The 23,750-nt window shown below is 34.0% G+C and overlaps 1 protein-coding gene across 1 annotated transcript; it reads right to left on the reverse strand.

The window, feature by feature from the left end:
- Positions 1-12,636: 12,636 nt before the first annotated feature.
- LOC129947398 (acidic leucine-rich nuclear phosphoprotein 32 family member E) lies at positions 12,637-23,264 on the reverse strand. Its single transcript, XM_056057938.1, has 2 exons — positions 22,720-23,264; positions 12,637-13,457 (listed from the first exon to the last, which is right to left on the reverse strand). Exons 1-2 carry the CDS (start codon positions 22,994-22,996, stop codon positions 12,796-12,798), a joined length of 939 nt encoding a protein of 312 aa, XP_055913913.1. The 5' UTR covers positions 22,997-23,264; the 3' UTR covers positions 12,637-12,795.
- Between the last annotated feature and the right edge of the window lie 486 nt (positions 23,265-23,750).

Below are 23,750 nucleotides of genomic sequence, written 5' to 3' on the forward strand. Positions count from 1 at the left end.
CATTTATTTATTAAGTTTTTCTCAATTAATAATGAGTATGCCCCCCATTTTTCGATATGACCTCTATTAGACGGTTTGGAATGGAATCATAAAGTTTTTTTTAAATAGTCAAGTGATATCTCGTCCCAAGCATCACGGATAACTTCAATTAAGGAGTCCTTGTCTTCAAATTGTCTACCGCCTTCATAAACTTTTCGGGATAGCCATGCCCATACGTTTTCGATTATGTTCAAGTCCGGTGAATAGGGTGGCCAGGCCATGGCAAAAGCTCTACGTTTTCTGATAAAATCCAGCTTTTGACAACGCTGGAAGTGTGGATGGGGGCATTGTCTTGTTGGAAAATCCAAGGCAGAGGTCCAAAAATATTTTTCATCTTCGGAAATGAGCGTTCCAACAAGTATTTGTAGCTGTTTCCGTTCGTTGTTAGAGAAAGAAACTCCAATTCGATTTTGCCATAGTAGGTGATAGCTCTCCACACCATAACACCTGATGTACGGCTGTGATGTCTTCCCAAAATTAGTTCCTCTTTTCTTAAATCATGGAAATAAAAGTTGTAACCATCGGGGCCGTCAAGGCAAAACTTTTTTTCATCCGAAAAGACGACGCGTTTCCATTGACTGCTCCAAGAGACATGTTCTGTTGCAAAGTTCATTCGTAGCTCCTTGTGTACTTGCTTTAGAACAGGTTTCTTTTTGAGTTTTCTTCTCTGGATAGTACCATCTTTTCTTATTATCCTTCGGACTGTCGAAATACTGGCCGATACTCCTCTTTTGGACCTTATTTTAGTAGCTGATTGAGTAGAATTTGAAGCAATACGTAAAATTAACCGCTTTTCTCGGGATGTTGTTGCTTGGGCTGTGCGTCCTTTTTGGTTTTTTACATAGTTTTGAGGATCAGCAAGATAGTTGTTTACAACTGTCTTACTTCTGTTCAGCTTCCTTGCTTTTTCTCGGCTTGAGAGTCCCATTTCCTTCAAAGCATCGATTTGTCCTCTTTCTGCTACTGTCAACGTCTCTCCGGAACCCATTTGTAGTTGAAATTTAATAAAAATAGTTATTTGTAAAACGTTCTGATCTGAACTTCTACAACGAAATATTCGCAATGGCCTCATCTTATTGACTCACTTTTTTATATCCTTTTTAGGTAGCTCATTCATTAATGTAGGGAAATTCCAACGGTCTTTTCTAATTAACCCTGTAATTGTATCACTTTGTTTTAAGAAAATATGTACCTTCTCTCACGTAGTAAAATTTTCCGGGTTAAACAAATTCCAACAGGTATCGGACCGAAAATCGGTTGAAAAATATGTGGCCTCATCCTAGTGATTAGCAGTGTATATCTTACTTCCCTCTTGAAACTTAAGAATAGAAGGAAAATAAAGCAGGCAAACATAATAATCAATTTTCAAAATGATTCACTGTCATTACACTTTCGTTAAAGCTTGCGTCAACAGTTTACTGTCAAAAATGTATAGTATTTTATAGGAAGTAATAAGAGTTACTACTCTTTGTAATAACTGCTCTGCAACCATCGGGTTTCGACATACATCCACCTTCCCTTTTGGAACTTAAAAGGTTAAGTAAAAATAAAGCAGGCAAACATAACAATCAGTTTTCGAAATGAGTCGCTGCAGAAGAGTCCAATATTGAGAATGAAGAATCTTAAACAAGTTCACAGACAAAATAATGACAATTTATTTTTCTTAGGCCTAGCAACTTAGTTTCCAACAACATGAGCAAATAAGTCACTTTAAATTGCCCTCCAAATAAAAAAGCCACATAGAAAAATGTGAAAACGGCCTTTTCATAGCTTCATTGGCTATTTCAACAAGAAATCACCATATTTAAAAATATTGTAAAAATATTTTTTTTCCTCTTGCCGTGGCATATATGGGTGGGATAATAAACTTATACGCTTACAGTGTGCGACTTTTTATTTATTTAGATCTAAATACATATATTTATCATAAAGTGTATTGGTGTTATACTAAAGGTTATAATTTGAAAAAAATTACTTATAATCTTTAAACATACACAGAAATCAATAATTGTACAAATCTCCCCAAAAGTTGCCTAGTGAGCGATTGGAAGAAACTAAGTTGCTCATTTTTGCCGGCAACAGCGCATTGAAGTTGCTCAGTCGATGCCAACGCCAACCTAATCGTGTTCTCTTTGTGAAACAAAATTGAGTGAACGGGCTTCTTTGTCTATGTTTGCTTATCTTTTTCACAAACCAAAATAAAAAGAGCTTTACAAATTAAAACTTTATTCCATTCTTGAACCACAAGAGCTTTTGAAATTTTTCAATTTAAGAAAATGAAGAAAACGTAGTCGGGGTTTAACTAGGTTGGTACTTTTCAATATTATTTTCTTCACAATTTAATTAATATCGAATTATCTAGGTTTTTTTTCAAGTTGAATCAATAACATGTAGAAGAACGTGAAACAAGATTCAATCATTTTTCTTAAAGCGGTCTGGCGACTTTAAACAAATTATTTTAAGGGTCTGCCTACAGTGGGTTATCTTGAGCCTACGAGCGATATACTTGATTATAATGGAATGACACTTCTAGATGAGTACAACATTTAAAATAAGGAATGGTTTAGTTAAGTTCTTAATCATGAATATTTTGTACATAGTACGTAGCTCAACATCAGTCTGTTAACACAAGACTTCTTTCGTCTTGTTAGAAATAAACGTCTACAATACAAAATCAATAATCAAAGCTTGTTAGCGAATCCATTCACCGTTAAAGTATTGCACCAGCCTCACTTTTAAATAAGTTAGGTACAAACACACTGGTGGCCACCTCAAAACTAGCACCAAACACTGAGACGTTACGGTTCTCTACGGTTTTTAACAAATATTAGTTCCAGGTGAAAATTGGGCTTATCACTGAAGTTTACTTTTCGATGAAAATGTATAGTGTTACAAAGAAACAATCTTTGAAAAAACTGCTTTGTTGTAGTCAACAGGCTTGAGTTCTTGTGTTAACTTAACGTTACATTCTTACTTACTTAAACAATAAAAAAGCTTTTAGCAAAAAGTCATCAAAAACCCTAAAATCGTTCACATTGAACATTTACCCGTTTTTGTTTGACATTTCAATTTTTCGAAGACGGACTGTCAAAATTTGCATTGATGCAATATTCACATACTATAAAAAAAATATTTAAAAAAAATTTAATGGTGTCGAAAAACTGGGCTGTTTTAAAGGTATTGGTATTGATATTTAACACATTCAACAATTTTGAAGTATTTCTTTTGAAAGTTTCGTTTTTGACATTTTGTATGGCGAATAGTGTTTGGAAAAACTTGAGTTTCCGTACAAAACAGGTGATTTTGAGACAACCGGGTTTTGAGTTTGATATGAAAAGCCTATAAAAGTCTTATTGATCGTATTTACAATTTAATGTGTCAAAATATGGGAACCAAGCATGTGTTGAAAGAAATTTAGATTCAAACCTGGAGCTTTCACTGACAATTCTATGACATGTTCTTTAATTAGGTACCTACGAGTATACTTAGTTGTTGGGTAAAACTTGGTAATGCCGGTCAGTCGGTAATACCGGTCACCCTTTTTTCTTGAGAACGAGATCGTCCACTCACCAACTCTTTAAATGTGTTAGTGCTCCCGTAGATAGTTTTCATATCAGTGGCTTTTGGAAGTGACAGACCTTTAAGTATTTTCGGGCAATTTATTATAAGAAAAAGTGATCAGAAAATAGAGAGTAAGTACTTTTCCTTATTTGTTATCAATAGTGATATTTTCCATATTTTATGTTGTGTTTTATTACTTATATGTTGTGTTTTATTACTTATATGTGAAATCGCAACACAGTTCAAACATCTCGCCAAAATTTTGTATATTCGTTACAGGTGAGGAATACGCTGAAAAAATGGCATAGCCAACAACTTTAATAAGACCTTCAGAACTGCCGGAAAGGAATGGCTTCAAGGGTTCAAAAAAAGATACAAAATATCTGTCTGGAAAGCATGCATTTAATCGAAAAAAGGTAGATTTATTTTACCAATTGCTGGGAGATGTGATGGAGAAATATAAATTTCAACCGAGAAACATTTACAATGCGGATGAAACTGGGGTTTCCATCGTTCAGGATCCTGGAAAAGTTCTAGCAGAAACTGGTCAAAAAAGAGTGGGATCTATAACCAGATGGGAGAGAGTGCGCAATATAACGGCATTATGTGCTATGAGCACTGCCGGTAGTTTCATTTCACCAATGTTCATTTTTCCTCGTTCAAGACACTCTCCTAGCCTTGAACATGGTGGGCCACCTGGGGCTCTCTACAAATGCTCGTAACAGAAGATCTTTTTGCAGATTGGCTAGAGAACTTCGTCATCCATGCCAAGCCATACCAACGAACAAAGAAAAAGTTCTGCTTATCCTGGACAATCATTCTAGTCACTTAACACTTCAAGCATACGAATATTGTAGAAAAAACAATATTGTTATGCTCTCAATCCCACTGGACGTGGTTTGTTATGGTCCATTAAAAGCAGCGTATAGACACTAATGCAATTTGCACATGAAGTCTTATCTTGGCCAAAAGATAACACCGCAGGATTTCGCTCACCTTTTTCGAAAAGCTTTTGCTAGCGTTGCATTTGTTGCCAAAGGCGTATCTAATTTTAGGGCAACTGGAATTTTCCCAAGACTTCTTTCCAAACAGAAAAAATTACAGAATTAGTCGAATCAGTAAGAGAACAAACTCCAAACCCTGTTTTGCAAGCCACGAAAATTTGACCACACCGGTCCCTCCGACTTCATCTGCTGTCTTGAGCGGAAGTATAAAAAGCCTTCTCCCAGTGCCAAAAAAAGCTGTCGTTAATCGTAAAAGGAAGTGTAGGGATAAACAACATGCTACTCTGCTAACATCAACACCTATGAAACAAAAAAAAAAGAAAAAGAACTAAAAAGAGCAGCCAACAAAAAAAGAAGGAAAACAAGGTGTTGCAAGTACCGGAGAACAAGAGGAAAGCGATTCGCAAAGGTGACAAAAAAGATTCTTCAAGAATCCACATAAGAGTCTGATGAAACTGCTGAGAGGATTGTCGATGATAACTCTGATGACTCCGTAGTAGATGGTAGCAATAGCAACATATGCTTTATTTGTGGAGAATTTGGGCGCAACAACGAACTGTGGTATAGGTGCACACGCTGTGCAGACTGGGTTCATGCTGAATGTTCAGGTTGGGACAGTCCATCTGGATACATATGTGATTTGTGCCTATAGAAGAGATGACCGCCATTACCAGAATGGGTAACCGGATTTACCCGACCATGCGTCCAATCCCGGTCATCTTAAGCCTTTTTTTGTATAACTTTTTTTCGTCCAAATAATTTAAGTTTTTTTTTGCCGCCAGTTGTTAATAATTTGATCATTAATTTATATAAGTGAAAGGGATTTCTGAATCAATAATGACTTAATAAAAAAAAAGAATAAGGATTCAAATACTTACTTGTTATTTTACTTCATTTTCTAAAAATGCCTTAAAATGAACTGTCAGACCAAACACAAAAAATTTCTACTTGTGCTTTGACTTTGCGGTGATCTGACGTTTAAGATTTAACGATATAAAGCCGTCGCAATATCTGAGGTAACATTTCAGATTTCCTCATAGGATACTATTATCTATTGCCGACTTTGACATATTGAATTTCTGTTCAATATGTCAAAGTCATATTTATTGAAGCACTAGTTCCGATTTTGCACATTATTAAATTTTGTCTTAAAAGCTCAAAACTTGCTACTTCATTTACTACTTCCTGTTCTATTAGAACGACTTAAAAGTTCTTGAGTTTCGCAAACTGTGACTGCCAAATTTTTAGTAATGACACTACGCCATTACCCGTGGCATGATGGTTAGTGCGTTGAACTGTCATGCAAGGGGTCTAGGGTTCAATGCCTGCCTGTGCCACCTTTATTTAAAAAAAAATAGTTTTCGCGGGTACTGCCTCTTGCGAGGAATTGACAAATCCTTCAAGAATAATTCTTGTCATGCAAAAGTGCTTTCTCAAACTAGCCGTACGGATTCGGCCTTAAATTGTAGGTGCCTTCCATTTCTGACAACAGTACTCCCACACAGGGATGGTTAAGAGTTGTAAGTCACTAGGCCCTGGTTCACAACGGACTGTTGCGCCACCCCATTTGATTTAATTTTTAGTGTTTTCTTTTATACATGACAAAAGATGACAGCTGCTAAAATATTGGACTGTTCGATATGAAAGTTCTTAATAAAAACAACATCATTGAAATTTAATTTTATTATTCTTGGAAAATATTAAAAATGGTGCCTACTAAATATCAACCTTTACCTTCGAATTTATTGTTTAAAAACAGTACTTGAGGTTTGTAAGCAATTAATTACTTAAATATATGTAAAATCTTAAGGTCTTCAGGTACTTTATGTATATAATAAACATAAACACATAATCAGGAGTTAACTTTTATAAATTTCATGTTTTATTATATGAGTTGATTTTACTGTCCATATGCATGCATCCAGCAAAAAACACGTTTCAATTTTGTAATTACCATTTAGGCTTCAACGACTCAAATGAAAGGAAAAGTTTTGTTATTTTTTTCACTTATTTTTGCAGCATTTCTTGAATAACAAACAAACGAAAAGAAAAAGATTGAAGTTAAAGATACCGAAATCATTGACGCGAAAGTATTTTTCTATAGGTACTTGGACATGGACTTGGCTTTGGTTATGGTTTTGTTTATGGCTTTTATTGTTGGCTAATAAACATCAACATTTAATAATCTCAGGATGTTGTTGGGATGAAAATATTGCATGTACATTATAAATGTATAACTAACTTTATAGACATGTTGAATTAAATCATCGGATGAGTGACATTTAATGCTTGATTGGGAAAGTATCACTTTCAATGATTAATGTCTCGTTATTGTTTTGAAGCTCATTAATGCTGGGCTTATTAATGGGTATAATATTTTTTTTAGTAACAATTAAGGAATAGCTGAGTAAAAAGTAGTAAAATAATAATAATTGAGCTGGAGCTGGAGTTTTTAGACTTGAGATCATTGACATATTAGATATTGACTGCTAGTCGATAATAGTTCTCATCAATCAAGTTAAAAAGTTTCTCCATATTTCCGCTGCACCTTCAAAAGGGCTAGTAGCGTTAAGGAATAGATGACACCAACGCGAAGTTGGCTAAGTTCTGCATTCTTATGAGGAATAATTTATATTTAATTTGTTTTCATGTTAACCATTTTATAAATTGAAGCCGAATGAAATACGAATTCAAGGAAAAAGGTTCGTTCGTAAATTATCGTCTAACTGTGCGTAGATCTTCACGTGCAACAGATGGCGCTATATTTGTGACACCTTTGTATAGAGAAGCAATAGTCTAACTATCCCTTTCTCCATTTTTTGTGTGTTTGAGATATTTGCATTTAAAGTTTAAAATCAATATGGGAATTAATAGATTTTTGACAGTTTTAATTCTTTATATTTGCATCGTAGAGCTTAGAGTGATTTGAGAAAATATAAATGTTGGCATTTGCATGAACTTAGTGAATTTATTTCATTTTTGCGGAAAATGGATTAAGGGAGTTTTCAATTTTATTCTGAAATGTTTTTGTCACAGTGTTTTATATTACTCTTTGAACACACCCATCGAGCTTCAAAGTGTTCTAAAAGCCTGGTCGAACAGAACGCGGCCTGGAGGGCTGAGAAATGTGTTCACTCTCTTCTATGGAATTATGCGTTACGTTGCTGTTCAAACAGAGGGCGTAAGAGGCCAGCAAAGGTCACAAATGGACCGCGATGGTCAAATTGAAGTTGAAGATTTTTGCCAATGACTTGACAGTCAAACGTCAAATTAAGAGAACAAAAAACTAGGATAGGAGAAAAAAGAAAATTTAATTCTTCACACTACGCCATTCAATGAACAGCTAATGATTTATTTAGTACTCTTAAATAAAATCGTTCCACTAAAGGCATCTACTTTTCTTTGTGTTCCCACCATTAAGCTTTTTTTTTGAACGATCAACAATGGGAAATAAAATTCATTCGCTGGACAATTTCCTAGCTTATTTTCATGAAAAGTCTAAGGGGCCAATTTTTATCATTGAAACTAACATTGGAGTTTGTTTGGTAGGTCTTTTATAGCGAAATTTTTGTCATTAATTAATAAAATAAGTTCCTAAAGTTTTACATATTTATAAAGTTTTTTCTCTTCATTTATTGTGGACATTATTTTGGAGTTACAGTTGATTTAAAAAAAAACAAGATTTTTGACATCGCGGCAGAACCATTGCATGTTAAAGTCTACGAAAGAAAATGTGAATTCAAAAACGAAAAGAAAACGATAAGATCAAATTGGTCAAAGTCTTCAAAGCTATTAAAACATCCAATATCCATAATAGAGCATGCCAACCATCTTGGGTTAGGTAAGGTTAAAGTGGCTGTCAAAGATGGAAACGGACACACTTAGGCCAGTTTAATGGCCCATTGTGATACCACATGAATTTTGAGGCTTCCTCCTAAGCTCAATAGAACCAGCTTGAGTCCCTTACGAAACGTGAGAGGCTGATTATACCAATATGATTTAGTTTGTTAAAGAAGAATTCTCGTAGGACATTCTTGCGTTTTCGAGATAGAGCAGGGCATGTGCAAAGAAGATGAAGAACCGTTTCTTCCTCTTCCTCGTCCATACAGCTTCTGCAAATGTCATTTGAGAATACGCCTAGTCTCGTGGCGTATGCTTTCCTATTAGATAGTGCCTGGTTATGACACCTATTATCGAGCTTAAATGCGATCTACTTAGAGAGAGCAAGCACCTTGAAAGTTTTAAATCCAGTGTTGGCCAAATGTTTTTTGTGACTTGACAATTGATGATGTTGTTCCACCTGGTGTTTGCCCTCCTGACAGCGTCTTGCATTAGCAGCAGTTTACAAGTAGCGATTGGTATGCCAGTACTTACCAAACGTAGTAGGATGGGCTGTACTTTATTGTTCCTGGCGAGTTCATCTGCCTTACAGTTACCTGGAATGTCTCTATGGCCCGGCACACAGCAAAGGTGAATATTAAACTGTTGCGCCATCTCCATTAGAGATGATCGACAGTTATGGACTGTTATAGAGTTTGTAGAGACAGAGTCCAGAGATTGGATAGAGGCCTGGTTATCAGAGAAAATATGGATATCAGATGTTGATATCACGTTTTCTTTGAGCCAAGACAAGACTTCTTTTATCGCCAAGAGTTCCTTCTGGAACACTCTTCAATGAATGGGAAGGCGGAATGAGAGACTTAATTTCAGTCGTTCAGAGTACATACCTCTACCAACCCCTTCTTTTGTTTTTGAACATCTGTGTAAAAATGGATTAACTCATCCTCCAAGAATGTCCTATCCTCACAAAAAGATGTGGGAGGTATTGAAATCTGAAAATTTCCGTCGAATTGCAGTTGAGGGTCTGCAGTCTGTGTGCTTTGAAATTGATTCTAAATACCTAAGAATTACGGAGTGGTCAATGTTGTTGTTAGTCCACTGCGACGAAGCTTTTAGGCGAATAGCAGAGCTGGCAGCTATTTGTTTGCTAAATATGTCAAGGGGTGTAAGGTAGAGTAAGGTGTCCAGTGCCGCAGACGGGATCGTGCGAGCGATCCGCTTATACATAGGCAAGCTGAACGTTGGACTTTATTTAGCTTATCCCTGTTTATACCTTTCTCTTAAGCAGTCCACCATACTGCCACACCGTACGTTGAAATCGGTCTGATTACCGATTTGTATAGCCAATGCGTGATTCTGGGTTGTAAACCCCATTTATTAATAATAGCTTTTTTGCAAGAAAAGAGAGCTACAGTAGCTTTTTTGACTCTTTCCTGAACGTTGCGTTTCCAGTTTAGTTTTTTATCTAAGACAAGACCCAGGTATTTAGCCTCGTCTGAGAATTTTAATTGGATTCCTTTAAGATAGGGAGGGTTGACAAATAGAATTTTATATCTCCTCGAAAATAAGACCAAATAGGTTTTGTGTGGGTTAACACCCAGTCCACACCGATCATTAGTATTAGTCTATCCAAGGCAATTTGTAAGCGTTCTTTTAGGATCTTAAGATGCTTTTTGAAACTGATATAAACAACGTCGTCGTCCACATAGGCTATCAATCTAAAGCCCTCCGCATCCAGACCAGTTAGTATTTCATTCACCACCAGGTTCCAGAGGAGAGGGGATATAACACCACCTTGCGAAATCCCTCTACTAACGAATCGTCTACCAGAAGAGTTGCCCAGTTTTGAGTTAATTATTCTGCTAGTAAGCATTAAATGAATTAACTCCCAAAGCGAACTCTCTACATTTAGAGACGTTAGTGCAGATGTGATTGCAGATTTGTCCACCTTGTTAAATGCACCTTCGATGTCAAGGAAAGCAACCATAGTGAACTCTTTATGATAACGGGAATATTCGACGGTGCGTTCTAAAGTGTGTAACGCTATTTCCACGGATTTACCTTTACAGTAGGCATATTGAGACGAAGACAAAAGTCTTGTATCGATACTTGCCCTTAAATGGAAAATAATCAATCTTTCCAAGGTCTTAAGAAGGAATGATGATAGACTTATAGGTCGTAGATCTTTAGGATTGACTTGCGAGCATTTACCTGCTTTGGGTATAAAAACAACTTTAACTTCTCTCCATGCCCAGAAAACATGGACCAGGTAAAGACAGCTGGTAAAAATTGTCTCAAGGATTGGTGCAAGTATGTCAGAAGTCCTTTGTAACTCGGCTGGTATTATTCCATCTGGTCCTGCAGATCATCTTACAACAAAGGAAAGCTTCTTTAGATATCGTTGAGTTCTGAAATTGTTTAGTAATATTTTTCCTTATTCTGTTTTATTTCCTAACATTTTAATTTGTATTAAATATGCAGTTAATGCCTGATATTTTTCAATGTCAATAAAATAAACATTATTGGTTTCAATGATGAAAACCAATAACAGCTATAACTGACCCATAAAGATGTAATTCGTACAATACTCTTTCTCCATTATTATGATATAACAATCTTTTTTTCTTAACGATGAAATAAACATTAATCATATTTTCTTTGAAGAAACTAGTTTTTTAAATATCAAATTTAAACCTTATATCGGCAAAACTTATCTTTTATTTACGTGTTTTGCCAATTTGACACAGAAAATTTTCAGAAATCTAATAATGATAAACTGGCCAGAATTAAACTACTATAGCTTAACTCAAACTATTGTCAAAAGTTACAATGTTGCCAGATCTTTCAGCTGAATCCACCTTCAATTGAATTTGTTGAATAACTAGTTGGTTCAATAATGCGTCCGATGTTGAAGAAAATATCAGTAATTGTGAAATGCTTTGAAACATTTACTTTAGGCAATTACAAACGTTATCTTTTATAACAAACGATATGATATGTAATCAATACTGTCACACAAGGTTGTAAATTCACATTTGTTCAGAATTTTCTCAGACGGATAGAGCAGGAGCATGGAATATTAACACCTCACCTAGAAATCAAATAAGGTCTCCATTTCTTTCAATCTTTTTGACTTTTTGAAAAATCGGATCATACAGATTAAGTTCTCAGATTTCTCACAGCAGAAGTTAAAAATTTTTATTAGAAATTGTGTTTATATTTCTGAGGCTACTTACATTTCTGAGATCTTAGTAGACATGTGTGTGTAGTCAGGTTAAATGTCATCTACTTTTTTTGATAAGTTGTAAAAATGTACATTGAACGTCTTCGGTTTTCAATGCAACTAGCTTTTTGAGTAAATAAATACGCGAACTTGAACCTGTTATATGTATTTTGAACATGAGTTTGACATATTCTTTAAGAAATTGAATTGGTCTTTCAAGAAGTTGCTGATATTTTTTCCAATCAGCGTACTATTTTCAGCAAAGGGTAAGAGTGAATTTCGTTTCTATTTTAACAGTGTTTTTGGTCATATTTTGAATTTCCTTACTTTCAAATTTTATTCAAACAAAGCTTCAAAATAAATATGACGGAGTTAGCGTCTATTCGTAAAGGCAACCGTTTATTTCAGTTCTTTTCCATGACTTTCCTTGCTAAACTTATGATACAAAAGTTCCACTAACGAATTTGTCAGGAGTAAGTTCCTATTTTGATGAAGGTAAAGTATTTTCAAATTACTTTTTCTTAACCTCCTACTTAAGCGAGGAAAATGAACTTCAGCATTTAGATGTATCACAAACTATTTCTCTACAAACATAGAACATGCCTCGTGATGTGAGTCTGGAATTTGGTGATAAATTCAATTCTGTTTTAATATGGCTTCAATGAAAAGTCCTGCATAGTTGCATAGTTGAACATAACTACACGTTAGGGAATCAACTGACACGTACGCCAATATATGAGTAGATTTTCCATTGTGGTATACCTACGCAAAATAATAATCGATTAAATATTCCTTCCTTTTGGTTGTGAAAAAGTCACGTTTTTTATTCTATGGGAAAAATAAAACCCTAAGGACGAAAAAAAGATGATGGCATAAATATTCAAAATTCTTTTTAGTTTATTTGTATATTCTGATTTGAATAATATTCACTTAGAAGAAGAAGACACAAAATTCTTTAACAGGTTGCAAAAGAATATGAATCACTTTAAATCTTATTTTGTTTTATTTAATAAATTACATTTTATAATTAAATAACAATTATATTATAAACTGATAAATAAAATAAATTACTTAAATTCAATAAATTTTAAAACTATACAACAAGTTTTTTTTGTTTCACAATTTCTATTACACGTCAGTCTCGTAAACTATGATAAGATTACCCCTATTATAATTTTTCACAGTCGATGGAGCTTCTTGTTTGCTCTTCGTCTTCTGTTCCTGAAAATCTTGCTCCATAACTTCGTTTTCAACTTCATTATTTTCGAGATCTTCTGTATCTTCATAATATTCATCAGTTTCATCTACGACTTTATTCTGATCGCTATCATCGTCACTTTCTTCGTCGTAGTTTTGTTCCTCTTCGTTTGTTAAATTGTCTTGACTTTCTTCAGCAGTGTCATTATATTCATAATCATCATCTTCACTATTATCACCATCATCAATACTGTTTCCTTCGTCTTCTTCAAGTCGAGGAAGTACTTGATTGCCATTTGGATCGAGGTACTGAAATCCATCTAACCCCATTGACAGGCAATTGAAATGAAGCTCCATGGCGTCAGTTGTGTGGAGTCTCATTACAAAATCCATGCACATGTGTAAATTATCACCTTTCAAACCGACTTGTGTCATTTGAATACACGCTGCCATTGGAATAGGCATCATGATCGGGACACATATGGGTGATGGATTTCGAGCTGAAATTCCATATCGGGCTCCGTTCATCTCGTTAAGAAACACATCGAGTAATGCTTCTCTCTTCTCTGGGACATAGGTCACATTAGCGCACACTAGAATTGAAAAAGAAATAAAATACTTTAACAATTTTGAAGACAATGTAAAAACTATAAAAACAAATAAGATTTTTAAAAAATTGAATTGGTAAAATATTTAGTCAAAAACACCTTTCGTAAGAGAAGAATAAAAGTTTTGATCAAATGTGACATGACTTTCAAAAACATGGATTTAAAAAATTCTATTTTTTAGTTTTTAAGACAAAGAATAACCGTAGTCCTCATAAAAATTTGTTGGTCAAAAATTGAATATTCGAATTTTCTCAAAAACAAACCTTTAGGGCATCGGTCGAATTTGGTTTATTTGCATAGACCTGCGACTGTGTCGCACGAACTTGCTCCTGCATGGAAAGAGTCTGTTTAAATAAGTACCTATATAAGATTTAAAAATATACCCGTAAAATAAGTTTGTATTCAAAGATATAAATGCCATATGATTTGTCAAAAAAACCACGCGATTCATCTCAAGACACAACTCATCCTAGCACATTTCATCCCGGAAATAAAAAATACTTGTAAGCATACTTAACGAAAACAATTGTTTGTGTATTCAACACGTTCGTTCGTTTATTTTAATTTCATATTAGAGAACCAGGATGGAAAATAAATTATCTGAAGATAAGAAAGAGGCAGAACATGTATGTTTAAATTGTAAAGCGATCGCCTATTGGTTGTCTAGTTAGGAAGGTATCTAAAACAAATAAAGAATAATTAATTGGTGTGCTCAGCTTTATGCAGATAGATAGATAAAGACATGTTTATGATGATAATGAAGGAATGATATTGATGGTTATTTCCTACAAGTTGTTCAAGTTGCACTAAGTATTTATTCTTTTATATAGGCGAAGGCACGTAAAATATGTGTGCAACAACCTTATTCTTAAAATATAATTTCTTAAAATCATATTTCAATGCACACAATTCTTCATGGCTCCCACGTTCTGGCCAGTCAACACCAGAAGGAGTGTGTGCTGAGATCTTCGCTGAGTCAACCTAACTCAGCTGGTCAACGAGCCCACTCGAATATCGGACGTGGTAGGTCGAGCAGAAAACACTCTTGACTTGTTTCTTACCTCTGACCAAGGTAAGTTCACTATTAGTGTTCTATCTCCTCTAGGCACTTCAACTTTTATCCCAAATAACGCATGGTTCGATGCGAGCTGTAAAGAGGTTATTAGGGTCAAGAAGGTAAGTTTCCGTTGTTTTAAAGCCAATCCAACTGAGGAAAACCGGAATAAGTTTAAGCAAGCCAGGAAGGCCTGCAACGCCCATATTCGAAGGAACAAATTTGTACATGACCAAAAATTACGGCAAAAAATACTGCAACGTCTCAAAGGCAGTAAAAATTTTTGGTCATTTGTAAAAAATATGTGGAATTCTTCCTCGGTTCTTACGCTCGTTGTGAATGAATCTCCATTTGTTAGCTCTTTAGAGAAAGAAAATCTCTTTGCTAGGCAGCTCGCCACCAATTCAACGCTGCCAGTGAATGTTATGACTCCGCCTGTACTTGTGCGAGTTAATGATTCTATGGGACAAATCTTTTTTCGCACTCGTGCTGTAGCGAGAGGCCTAAAAGATCTCAACATACTTAAATGTGCTGGCCCGGATGTTATCCCCGCTATTGTTCTGAAGAGGTGTTCTTCATCGCTAGCAAAACCACTGGGTAAGCTTTTTCATCTGTTCTACTCCTCAGGTCTCGGTCCGAGCGGATGGAAAACTGCATTTGTCCAGCCTATTCCCAAAAAAGGCGAATCTTCCTCACCGTCTTATTACCGAACAATAACACTTACGTCCCTTCTTTCGAAGGTTATGTAAACGCTGATTAATTATCAGCTCAAGAAATACCTCGAAGATCGAAAGCTTCTTAATGACCGACAATACGACTTTCGTAGCAATAAGTCCACTGGTAATCTCATGGTTTACCTCACCTTACAGTGGAACAAATTTTTACATAGTTTTGGAGAAAGTAAGATTATTTTACTTGATTTTTCAAAAGCATTTGATAAAGTTTAGCATCAGGCTCTCTTATCGAAAATGCGCGCTTTCGGTTTTCATGAATCCCTCCTTCATTGGATTAGTAATTACCTTTCGAATCGTTCAATACAAGTGGTATTGGATGGATTCAGATCTGAAAACCACAAAATAAATGCTGGTGTGCCACAGGGCTATGTTTTATCTCCAATACTCTTTCTCTTTTTATTAATGATCTCTTGTGTGCAATTTCTAATCCAATACATTGTTTCGCTGACGGTAGTGCTCTTAACTTTTCATATTCGTTTTCAGGTTCACACGCCTTTTCTTTGGATGTGGAAATGCAACGACAAAATATGATAACCTCATCAAATTCCGACCTAAACAGCATTGTACAATGGGGCATAAGAAATGGAATATAATGCTTCGGAAACGCAATGCTGTCTTGTATCGTTAAAGCGAAATATACCTCCCTTGATATTCTCGGTATGTGTATCACCAACCACCTTTTGTGAAACGATCACATACGCGATGTCGCCAAAAAAGGCGCAAGATGTTTGGGTTTTCTAAGGTGATTCAAGAAGTTTTCTCCCCCTCTGAGCTGGCTGTTATTTACAAGACTTTTATACGTCCAAAGATTTTGAGTATAACTCCCATTAATGGCCTGGTGCTCCTGCAACTTACTTAAGCCTCTTGGGTAGTATTGAACGTAGAGCATTCAGATTGATTGGTGATATTACCATCATAAGATCATTTAAGTCGCTTAAACATCGCCGAAATGTTTCTCGTCTCACTATATCTTACCGTTATTTTAATGGTTTATGGGCTATTTCTATAAACAGTTCAACCGATTTTGAAATCAGTTCATAAGTTGCTGAGGAAATTAAAAAACAAAATTGCTTTCCTGAGCAATACAAAAATATGTTTATCTTATTAAAAGAAGCCAAGTTAAAAAATCAAATTTTAGAGAAAATTAAAAAAATCTATCGGTCCGTTTTGAGAAAATTCGAATTTTTGTTTTTTGACCAAAAAATTTGCATGGGGGCCACTGTTAGTTTTGATCTTAAAAAAAAATGAAAAAAAAGCCTAACGCAAATCTGCTCAAAACCTTAACTTCCATGTTTGCACTCAATCCACCCAATGCTTTAGGCTGTAGGAGCATGGATTGAGTTTTTTCTATGAGTTATCCCTGTTTTGTTTTTGAAAATTGTACTTTAAACTTCAAAGTGAAAAAAAGTGAATCAACGATAAACAATTTGGGTATTGAAATATATTTTAATACCTTAAATTAATTTTAACACAATATTTAAATATTCATCAAACAAAAATGTGGGGTTATGATGATATTATACATAAATATATAAGGTGGCGCAACAGTTCTTTGAGGACTAGGGCCTAGTGACTTTAAAATCTCAGCCGTTCTTATCTGCGGTTAATGTTTTCACGGATGAAGGGGACCTACAGTTTTAAGCCGATTCCGAACGGAAGAATTACTTTAGGAGGAATTCGCAGTACACGTACAAAAAACTTTAGATGGGACAGGCGGTGTTTGAACCCAACATTTTAGCCATGACAGTCCTACGCACTAACCGTCTGATGATGTTAGGAATTTAATTAATTAATTTTAAGTCAATTTTTGTTTCCAATTGGAAGTAAATTGCAATTGATCCGATTCGTCAAATTTAAAATAATTACAAAAATTGTAGGCTATACATTTAAAAAAAACAATAGTTTTTCGATTCGAATGTCTTAAAAATGATTTAAGGCCTATACATTTTATTGTACTGGTCAAAAAAATTAAAATTAAAAACTACAAAAAATCAACTACCGTTCAACGTCTCAAAAAATGTCAGGTGTAAGTTTTTAAGGGTATCAATACGCAGTGTCGGACACCTTCTCATCAGCCTCTTTCATAATCAAAAAGGGTGATTCCCTTTTTCAGCTTAAAACTAAATTTATGATCAAACATCATACAAATCTGTCTTGCATTAGATGCTTTTGGCTTTCAGCTTAGCTTAATTGTTATTAACGGACGTCTTCATCAACAAAAACAAAAACTCATGAATAATTCTAACAATAATAATTTATATTTTCAAATCCACCTCTCACTGCCGCACGCGTTTTAAATGATGAATAGGTTTTTATTGTGATTTTAACTATCTGTTTTAGTGTGTTGCATTTTGAATAGGTACTAAAGAATGAAAATTCTCAGGAGACTTAAAATTAAAATATAGGATTATGATTATAAGACATTAATAAAGTCTTAATTTGTTATGTAACAGGAAAAAGATTTGTACTTATTTCTTTTTTCAAATTCAAATTTTTATAATTTCTTATTTGTTAAGCTACACCCTTTGAAATTTCTATTTTTAGCATTTTTATTTTTCTAACGAAAGATTGAAAAGAAAATAAAAGTTATAAATTCTACTAGAGTCAGAGTAGAGTTATGGGCACAGCAAATGATGGATTATATTTCTTTATTTTTATAATTTTGTAAATAAAAGAAATTAATAATCATTAATGTATTGCATTGTGTATAAAAACCGTCTGGGAGGTTGTATTTACATGACAACGTGTTGATAATAATGAAAAAGCTAATTTTACGTTATATAACATTAAAAAAGTAAAAATGTTGTTAAAATAATTTAAATATTTCGAATTTTTTTTAAATATTTTGATTTTAAGTAAAAACAAAATTCTCAAAAATTTACGCAATTCAAATTTGAAGACTTAAATATTTTCAGGAAAGATATTCAAAACGTTAAACGAAGTACTCGTACGTTACGTTAATTTTATCTCATTTTAACAACGAAATATTGTATAAGTCAAAAAAAGTTTTGTATAAACATAGTTTCTTGTTCTTAAGATTTTTAATTCAGAAGTATTTTTTTAGAACTTAAAGTTTTTTCTGTCTATCCGATTTTTGTAAAAAAAATTACCACACATCAAAAATGCCATTTGTAATAGGATTTTTTTAGTGTAGTACATAGTTATTTCAATTTTATAAAACAAATTGGCACTCAGAAATTGTCTTAAATTCATTTATTGTGTATAAACTTATAACGCGTATAATTAAATTTAATTGAAATTGATAGAATCATTGATTCATTTGGTTGACCTCAAATAACTCACAAACCATTTACGATGATGACTTAAGTTAAATTGAATATTATACGATGTGACGTAATAAATTGGTCAATCAACTCAAGTATTTTTATAAATCAAAAAAAAAATTTGTCATCATCATTCAAATTAATTTTTGCATCAAAGAATAACGTTTTTGACATGTAGTAAAATTTAAAGAAAAGCCAGATTGAAAAAAATAAAATAAGAAACTGATGTTGTTGTTAGCATAAGATAATTTCGTAAAATTTTTAACAACCTAATTTTAAGGGCTTCACAGTTTACTCTAGTTAGAAAAAATATGCTAAATATTTAGTGATACCCGGGAGACTTGATCCCTGGGCATTATCTCCATGATTTTAGTTATTTTTTAAAAGTTCTAACTGGCAATACTCTATTTTCCTCTGAATTCAAACTTTAGACGTAATTTTCCCCGTCCAAAACAATTATCTTAAAGTAGGCGTTGGCGTTGTTGAGTTTTGTGTTTTCACTTGAAAAATTGTTTTGTTAAGAATATTTTATTAGTTTTTTGTGAGTGAACAGTGAAAGTCATCAGCAAATACATTTTTATACATTGGACTGTGTTAATTTTGGTAAGTCGTTGCTGATTACTTTGAATAAAATATCCAGGTTTTTCATAAAAACAAAAAAAAAAATAATAAAACAGAACAAATGTGAGATTTGATCAAAATAAAGTAGGGGAAACCTGATCCGGGGATCATGTCTCCCAGAGAACAATTATTTGAAAAAAATTGGATTTCATCATGTTTATTTCATATTATAAACAATGCCTAAGGTCTACAAGCCAAAGGGGGGCGTTAATAAACGTGACCCGGTAGATTCTAACAAACTAAGGGATGCTGTGAAGAACGTCATAGAATTCAGTTCGATAAAAAGAACTGCAAAACTATTTAGGGTTCCAGTTATGCCATTAATAAGATATTACCGGAAACGACAGCAAGTAAATGAGAGTAACATCAGTTTTAAGCCAGATTATGCACAGTCTCGAGTCTTCTCGGCAGTTGAAGAAACATTGCTCGTTGCGTACCTGGAAATGGCAAGTAAACTAAATCATGGATCATCTTCACATTCTGTGCGAAAACTAGCTTACGAATTTGCTGTGCAAAATAATAAACCTCCAGTAAGTGGCAAAATGAAACTGCAAGCCACGATTGGTTCTATGGGTTTATGAGAAGAAACTCCCAGCTATCACTGTGCGTACCTAAGGCCACTAGTTTGAGCAGATCGACCAGCTTTAATAAACACAGCATTTCCCAGTTTTTCGAAAATTTGAGAATTTTAATGAATGCACATAACTTTGGGGCAGAATCAATATGGAATATAGATGAGACAGGGTTAACTACGGTTCACAAGCCAAAAAAAGTTGTTGCTAGTAGGTAAGGGCTTGAAGCACTTCAAAAAATTTAGCAAGTGCTCCTTGGAATCTCAGTGTTTGATAATAATGGATTAAATTGTACCAAGGGAAATTTAATTCATCTTCTCACCATACCTCCACATACATCTCACAAGACTCAACCACTAGACAGAACAGTGTTTAGACCACTAAAAGCCTACTACAACACCGCTTGTGACAATTGGATGCTTCAAAATGCTGGTAAGCTCTTAACTATTTATAACATTTCAGAGTGTTTTGGAAATGCATTTGTACGAGCAATCACACCGCAAAATATTCAAATTGGCTTTCGGGGTACAGGAATTTTCCCCTTTAACTGCAACATTTTTACTGACGATGATTACCTTTCATCGTATGTATCTGATCGACCAGAACAAGAAGTAGCGACTGAAAACATAGGCAGACAAACCTCATAAGACCAACCAGTTGCTTCACAATTGCAAAATTTCTCGCAGGCTCAGAATAATCCCGATTCAAATCGCTCTGAAAGAAATATAGCTTTGCTTTCACCTATCCAGAACTTAATATTTCAAAATGACATAAATGCTGAAGAGACAATTCTAGTGGTGGCATTGCCACAACCCTAAACACCAACCCAGCCTTCAAATTCTAAAGCATGTCTGAAAACTTGAAAAGAAATTCGACCATTTTCAAAAGCAGCTCCTCGGAAACTAACCGCAAAAGGATGTAAAAAAGGATCAACAAAGATTTTAACATATACACCCGACAAAAATAGAATTGAAGAGGAAATTTTACTAAGAAATCAAAAAAACAAAAAGATCCAAAACAAAGCTATTAAGGCAAAACGCAATATGAAAGCATTTATTTCATCATCATCAGAAAATGAAGACGAATTGCCATTATCTCCGGAATCACGTTCAATGTTTCAGAAGATTCGTTTAATTCATCTAGCTGTGAGTCTGAAAACCAAAATGAAACTTCTTCTTTCTTATTCAATCTTGACGACTGGGTAGTAGTGTACATACTTTCATTAAAAAACGTCATGCATCGTTATATTGTACAGATATCGTCTTTAACAGAACATGGTTACATTACATGGTTATATAGTGCGTTTTAAAAAAAAAAAATAACCACACATTTAAGTGGCCAGTACAAGATGACATTTCTGAAATTGGACGGCATCAAATCGTAAGGAAATTCAATTCTCCAACTATCAAGGCCAACACTAAACGCGTCGTTTTATTTCAATTCAAGAAATCTTTGCGAAAATTTAATTAAGACTAAAATAACTTTGCAGAAGGGGAGAGTTGATCTCCCAATAACCAAGTCTACCCTATACACAGATCAAGTCTCCTTCAATAGGGGTTACCTTGGATTCTTTTTAAAAAACGTCAAAAATGTTTTTCATATTTCATAAATTCTATGTGTAACTATGCAACAATTTTAAAGCAAAATATCTTTTATTATTCGAAATAATAAAAAATTCAAAAGTGGGGATCAAGTGTCCCCAGGCTCCCCTACCATTCCATATAAGATTAAGGTCATAAGGCCGTTCCCTGTTTTTAGAATTAGCAAATTGTTAAGAGAAAAAATCAATGGTTATTTTTCTATAAGAAATTAAAACTTTATAAAAATCCTATTAATATTGTCAAAAATTGCGTTTCGTCTAAAAATGTTCCGTTAAAAATAATGGATATGGAAATGAAACTTATTTTATTATGTTCAAAAAATTGTGTCTAAATTTAAGTACATTTTTAAAAAAAAATCAATTTATAGGTTTTTACAAAAACAACCTAATAAAACCAAAAAAACTGATAGGAAATGGGTTTCGAATCAAGTATTCTGGCATCAAGGAAAGTTATTGACTTAAAATTTTTGTATGTTACACAAAATTGTGTTTTTAATATTTTACCAAACTTTTAAAAAAAATATGAAGTTATCCCATCTCTTTTTTTTTTCTTAAATGATATCAGATTATTTAGGTATGCAGGACACAAAAACGAATTTAGATTCTAAACACCTTGAAACGTAGACACATGTCAAGATTTTAAATAAGTCCGTCATATTAGAATAACCTCCTATGGAAGGTTAAGAAAAGAAAATTGACTTATTTGGGAACTTAAAATTAACACGAAGTTTCGCAATATTGTGAAAATATTTAAAACAAATACATCAACCAAAGAAAATTCAGCTTGACCTTCCACAGTTTCAATAGTTTTAAACGTTGTCTTTTTATTTTTTAACATCAAAATATACACGATTATTTAAAAAATTCAAGAAAAAAACAATCGAATACTCTTTTTGCATAAAATAATTAGCGAGTTTGATACTCGAGTTACTTTTTCTGAAGATTTTTTGGTTCCTGATTTAATATACACAATTCTAAAAATGAACTATACACAATAAAGAAAAATGAACTTAATTTCTTCACTTTTTTCGTTCAAAATGTTTTTGACTTTGTTTTAAACTACTATACTATGAGATGAGTATGACCACTAATTTCATGTTGTCCACTTTGTACTACATAATTGAGGATTGATCTTGGTGATAAATTTTGGTACGATGTTTTGGTTCAATTGGAAATTTAAAAATATATGCATAATTTCGTGCTCTTTTAATATCCACCACATGATGTTGAAATGTTTGCTTTTTAAACCAAATTAATAATTTCAAAAACTAACAATTTCGAGATAATAAATCTGAGTGGAAAAAGCACGAAACATTTTTAACTAATTCATTAATTTTGTACCAATATTTTGTTTAGGTATTTATTTCACAATATCCACATACTTTTCTGATTAAAATTATATTCCCGAACTTCAAGCCCAGCACAACATCCGCACTTTAATCCTTGACAAGTGCATGGTTTCCCCAGCGTAGAGAAAATTGGCATATTTGGCATATTCAAACTTCGCGCACGATGAATCGAAACAGTTGGCGGAAGAATAATTTGTTTGGTTTCGATATCATAAAATATCAGTCCATTTTGATACCACCGACACTCAACGAGCACAACAGTGAAAACACCAATTATAACAATCACACCCGATAAAATAAGCCAGTTCATCTTTAAGACCGTAATTAAATGGAACTTGTTTACAATGAGTCTTACGAAATTAAATACGAAAATATAAAAACAACAAAAAAAAAAAACGTATCAGGAATTCACCTTTCGCTCATCGAACCGACCGCGTTGAAAGTGAAATATCTATTAACCATCGTTTCGAAGCCTTCACTTGTTTAAAAGAAAATTTTAAGCGGAACCCACTGATCCCCATCGTAGTCGTCGTTGGCTTCGTCGTCATCGGAGTTGGCAGTGATCTTCATCAGCTGCTGATGCAGTGCGGGCTTTAACCGAAAATTCCAAGCCATCAACCAACAAAGAGAGATGGCACTCCGCCAGCCATGTACGGTACACACCGAACACCGAAGACATGAGTAATGATCTTTAACATGCGGTTGTGCTGCTATAACACCACTTCTGCATTTGGATTCGACATTGGAACCCAGAGGTTTGTATTGGCTTCCTAATCGGTGGATAATATTCGTATCCACATTTTGTCAAGCCTTATCGGTCGATTTTTTATTTAACTCTGTTGTTGTTGCTTTTTGCATATAAAGACACAGGTGCAAGTGAATTACCTACGGGCCATACCTGTAAGCTATACAACTTCGACGGACGGGACGGAACCAAATAAAACGGTGTGGTGTTCGGGCACTGTCAAGACAATAACTTATACCCGTGATGCACATTAAATTTATTTTGAAAGAAAGATTAACGTGAAAGAGTTATTATGTTGGTCTTAAAGGTTTTGGATGTT

This window comes from Eupeodes corollae, chromosome 2, assembly GCF_945859685.1.
Source record: "Eupeodes corollae chromosome 2, idEupCoro1.1, whole genome shotgun sequence".
Taxonomy (NCBI): domain Eukaryota; kingdom Metazoa; phylum Arthropoda; class Insecta; order Diptera; family Syrphidae; genus Eupeodes; species Eupeodes corollae.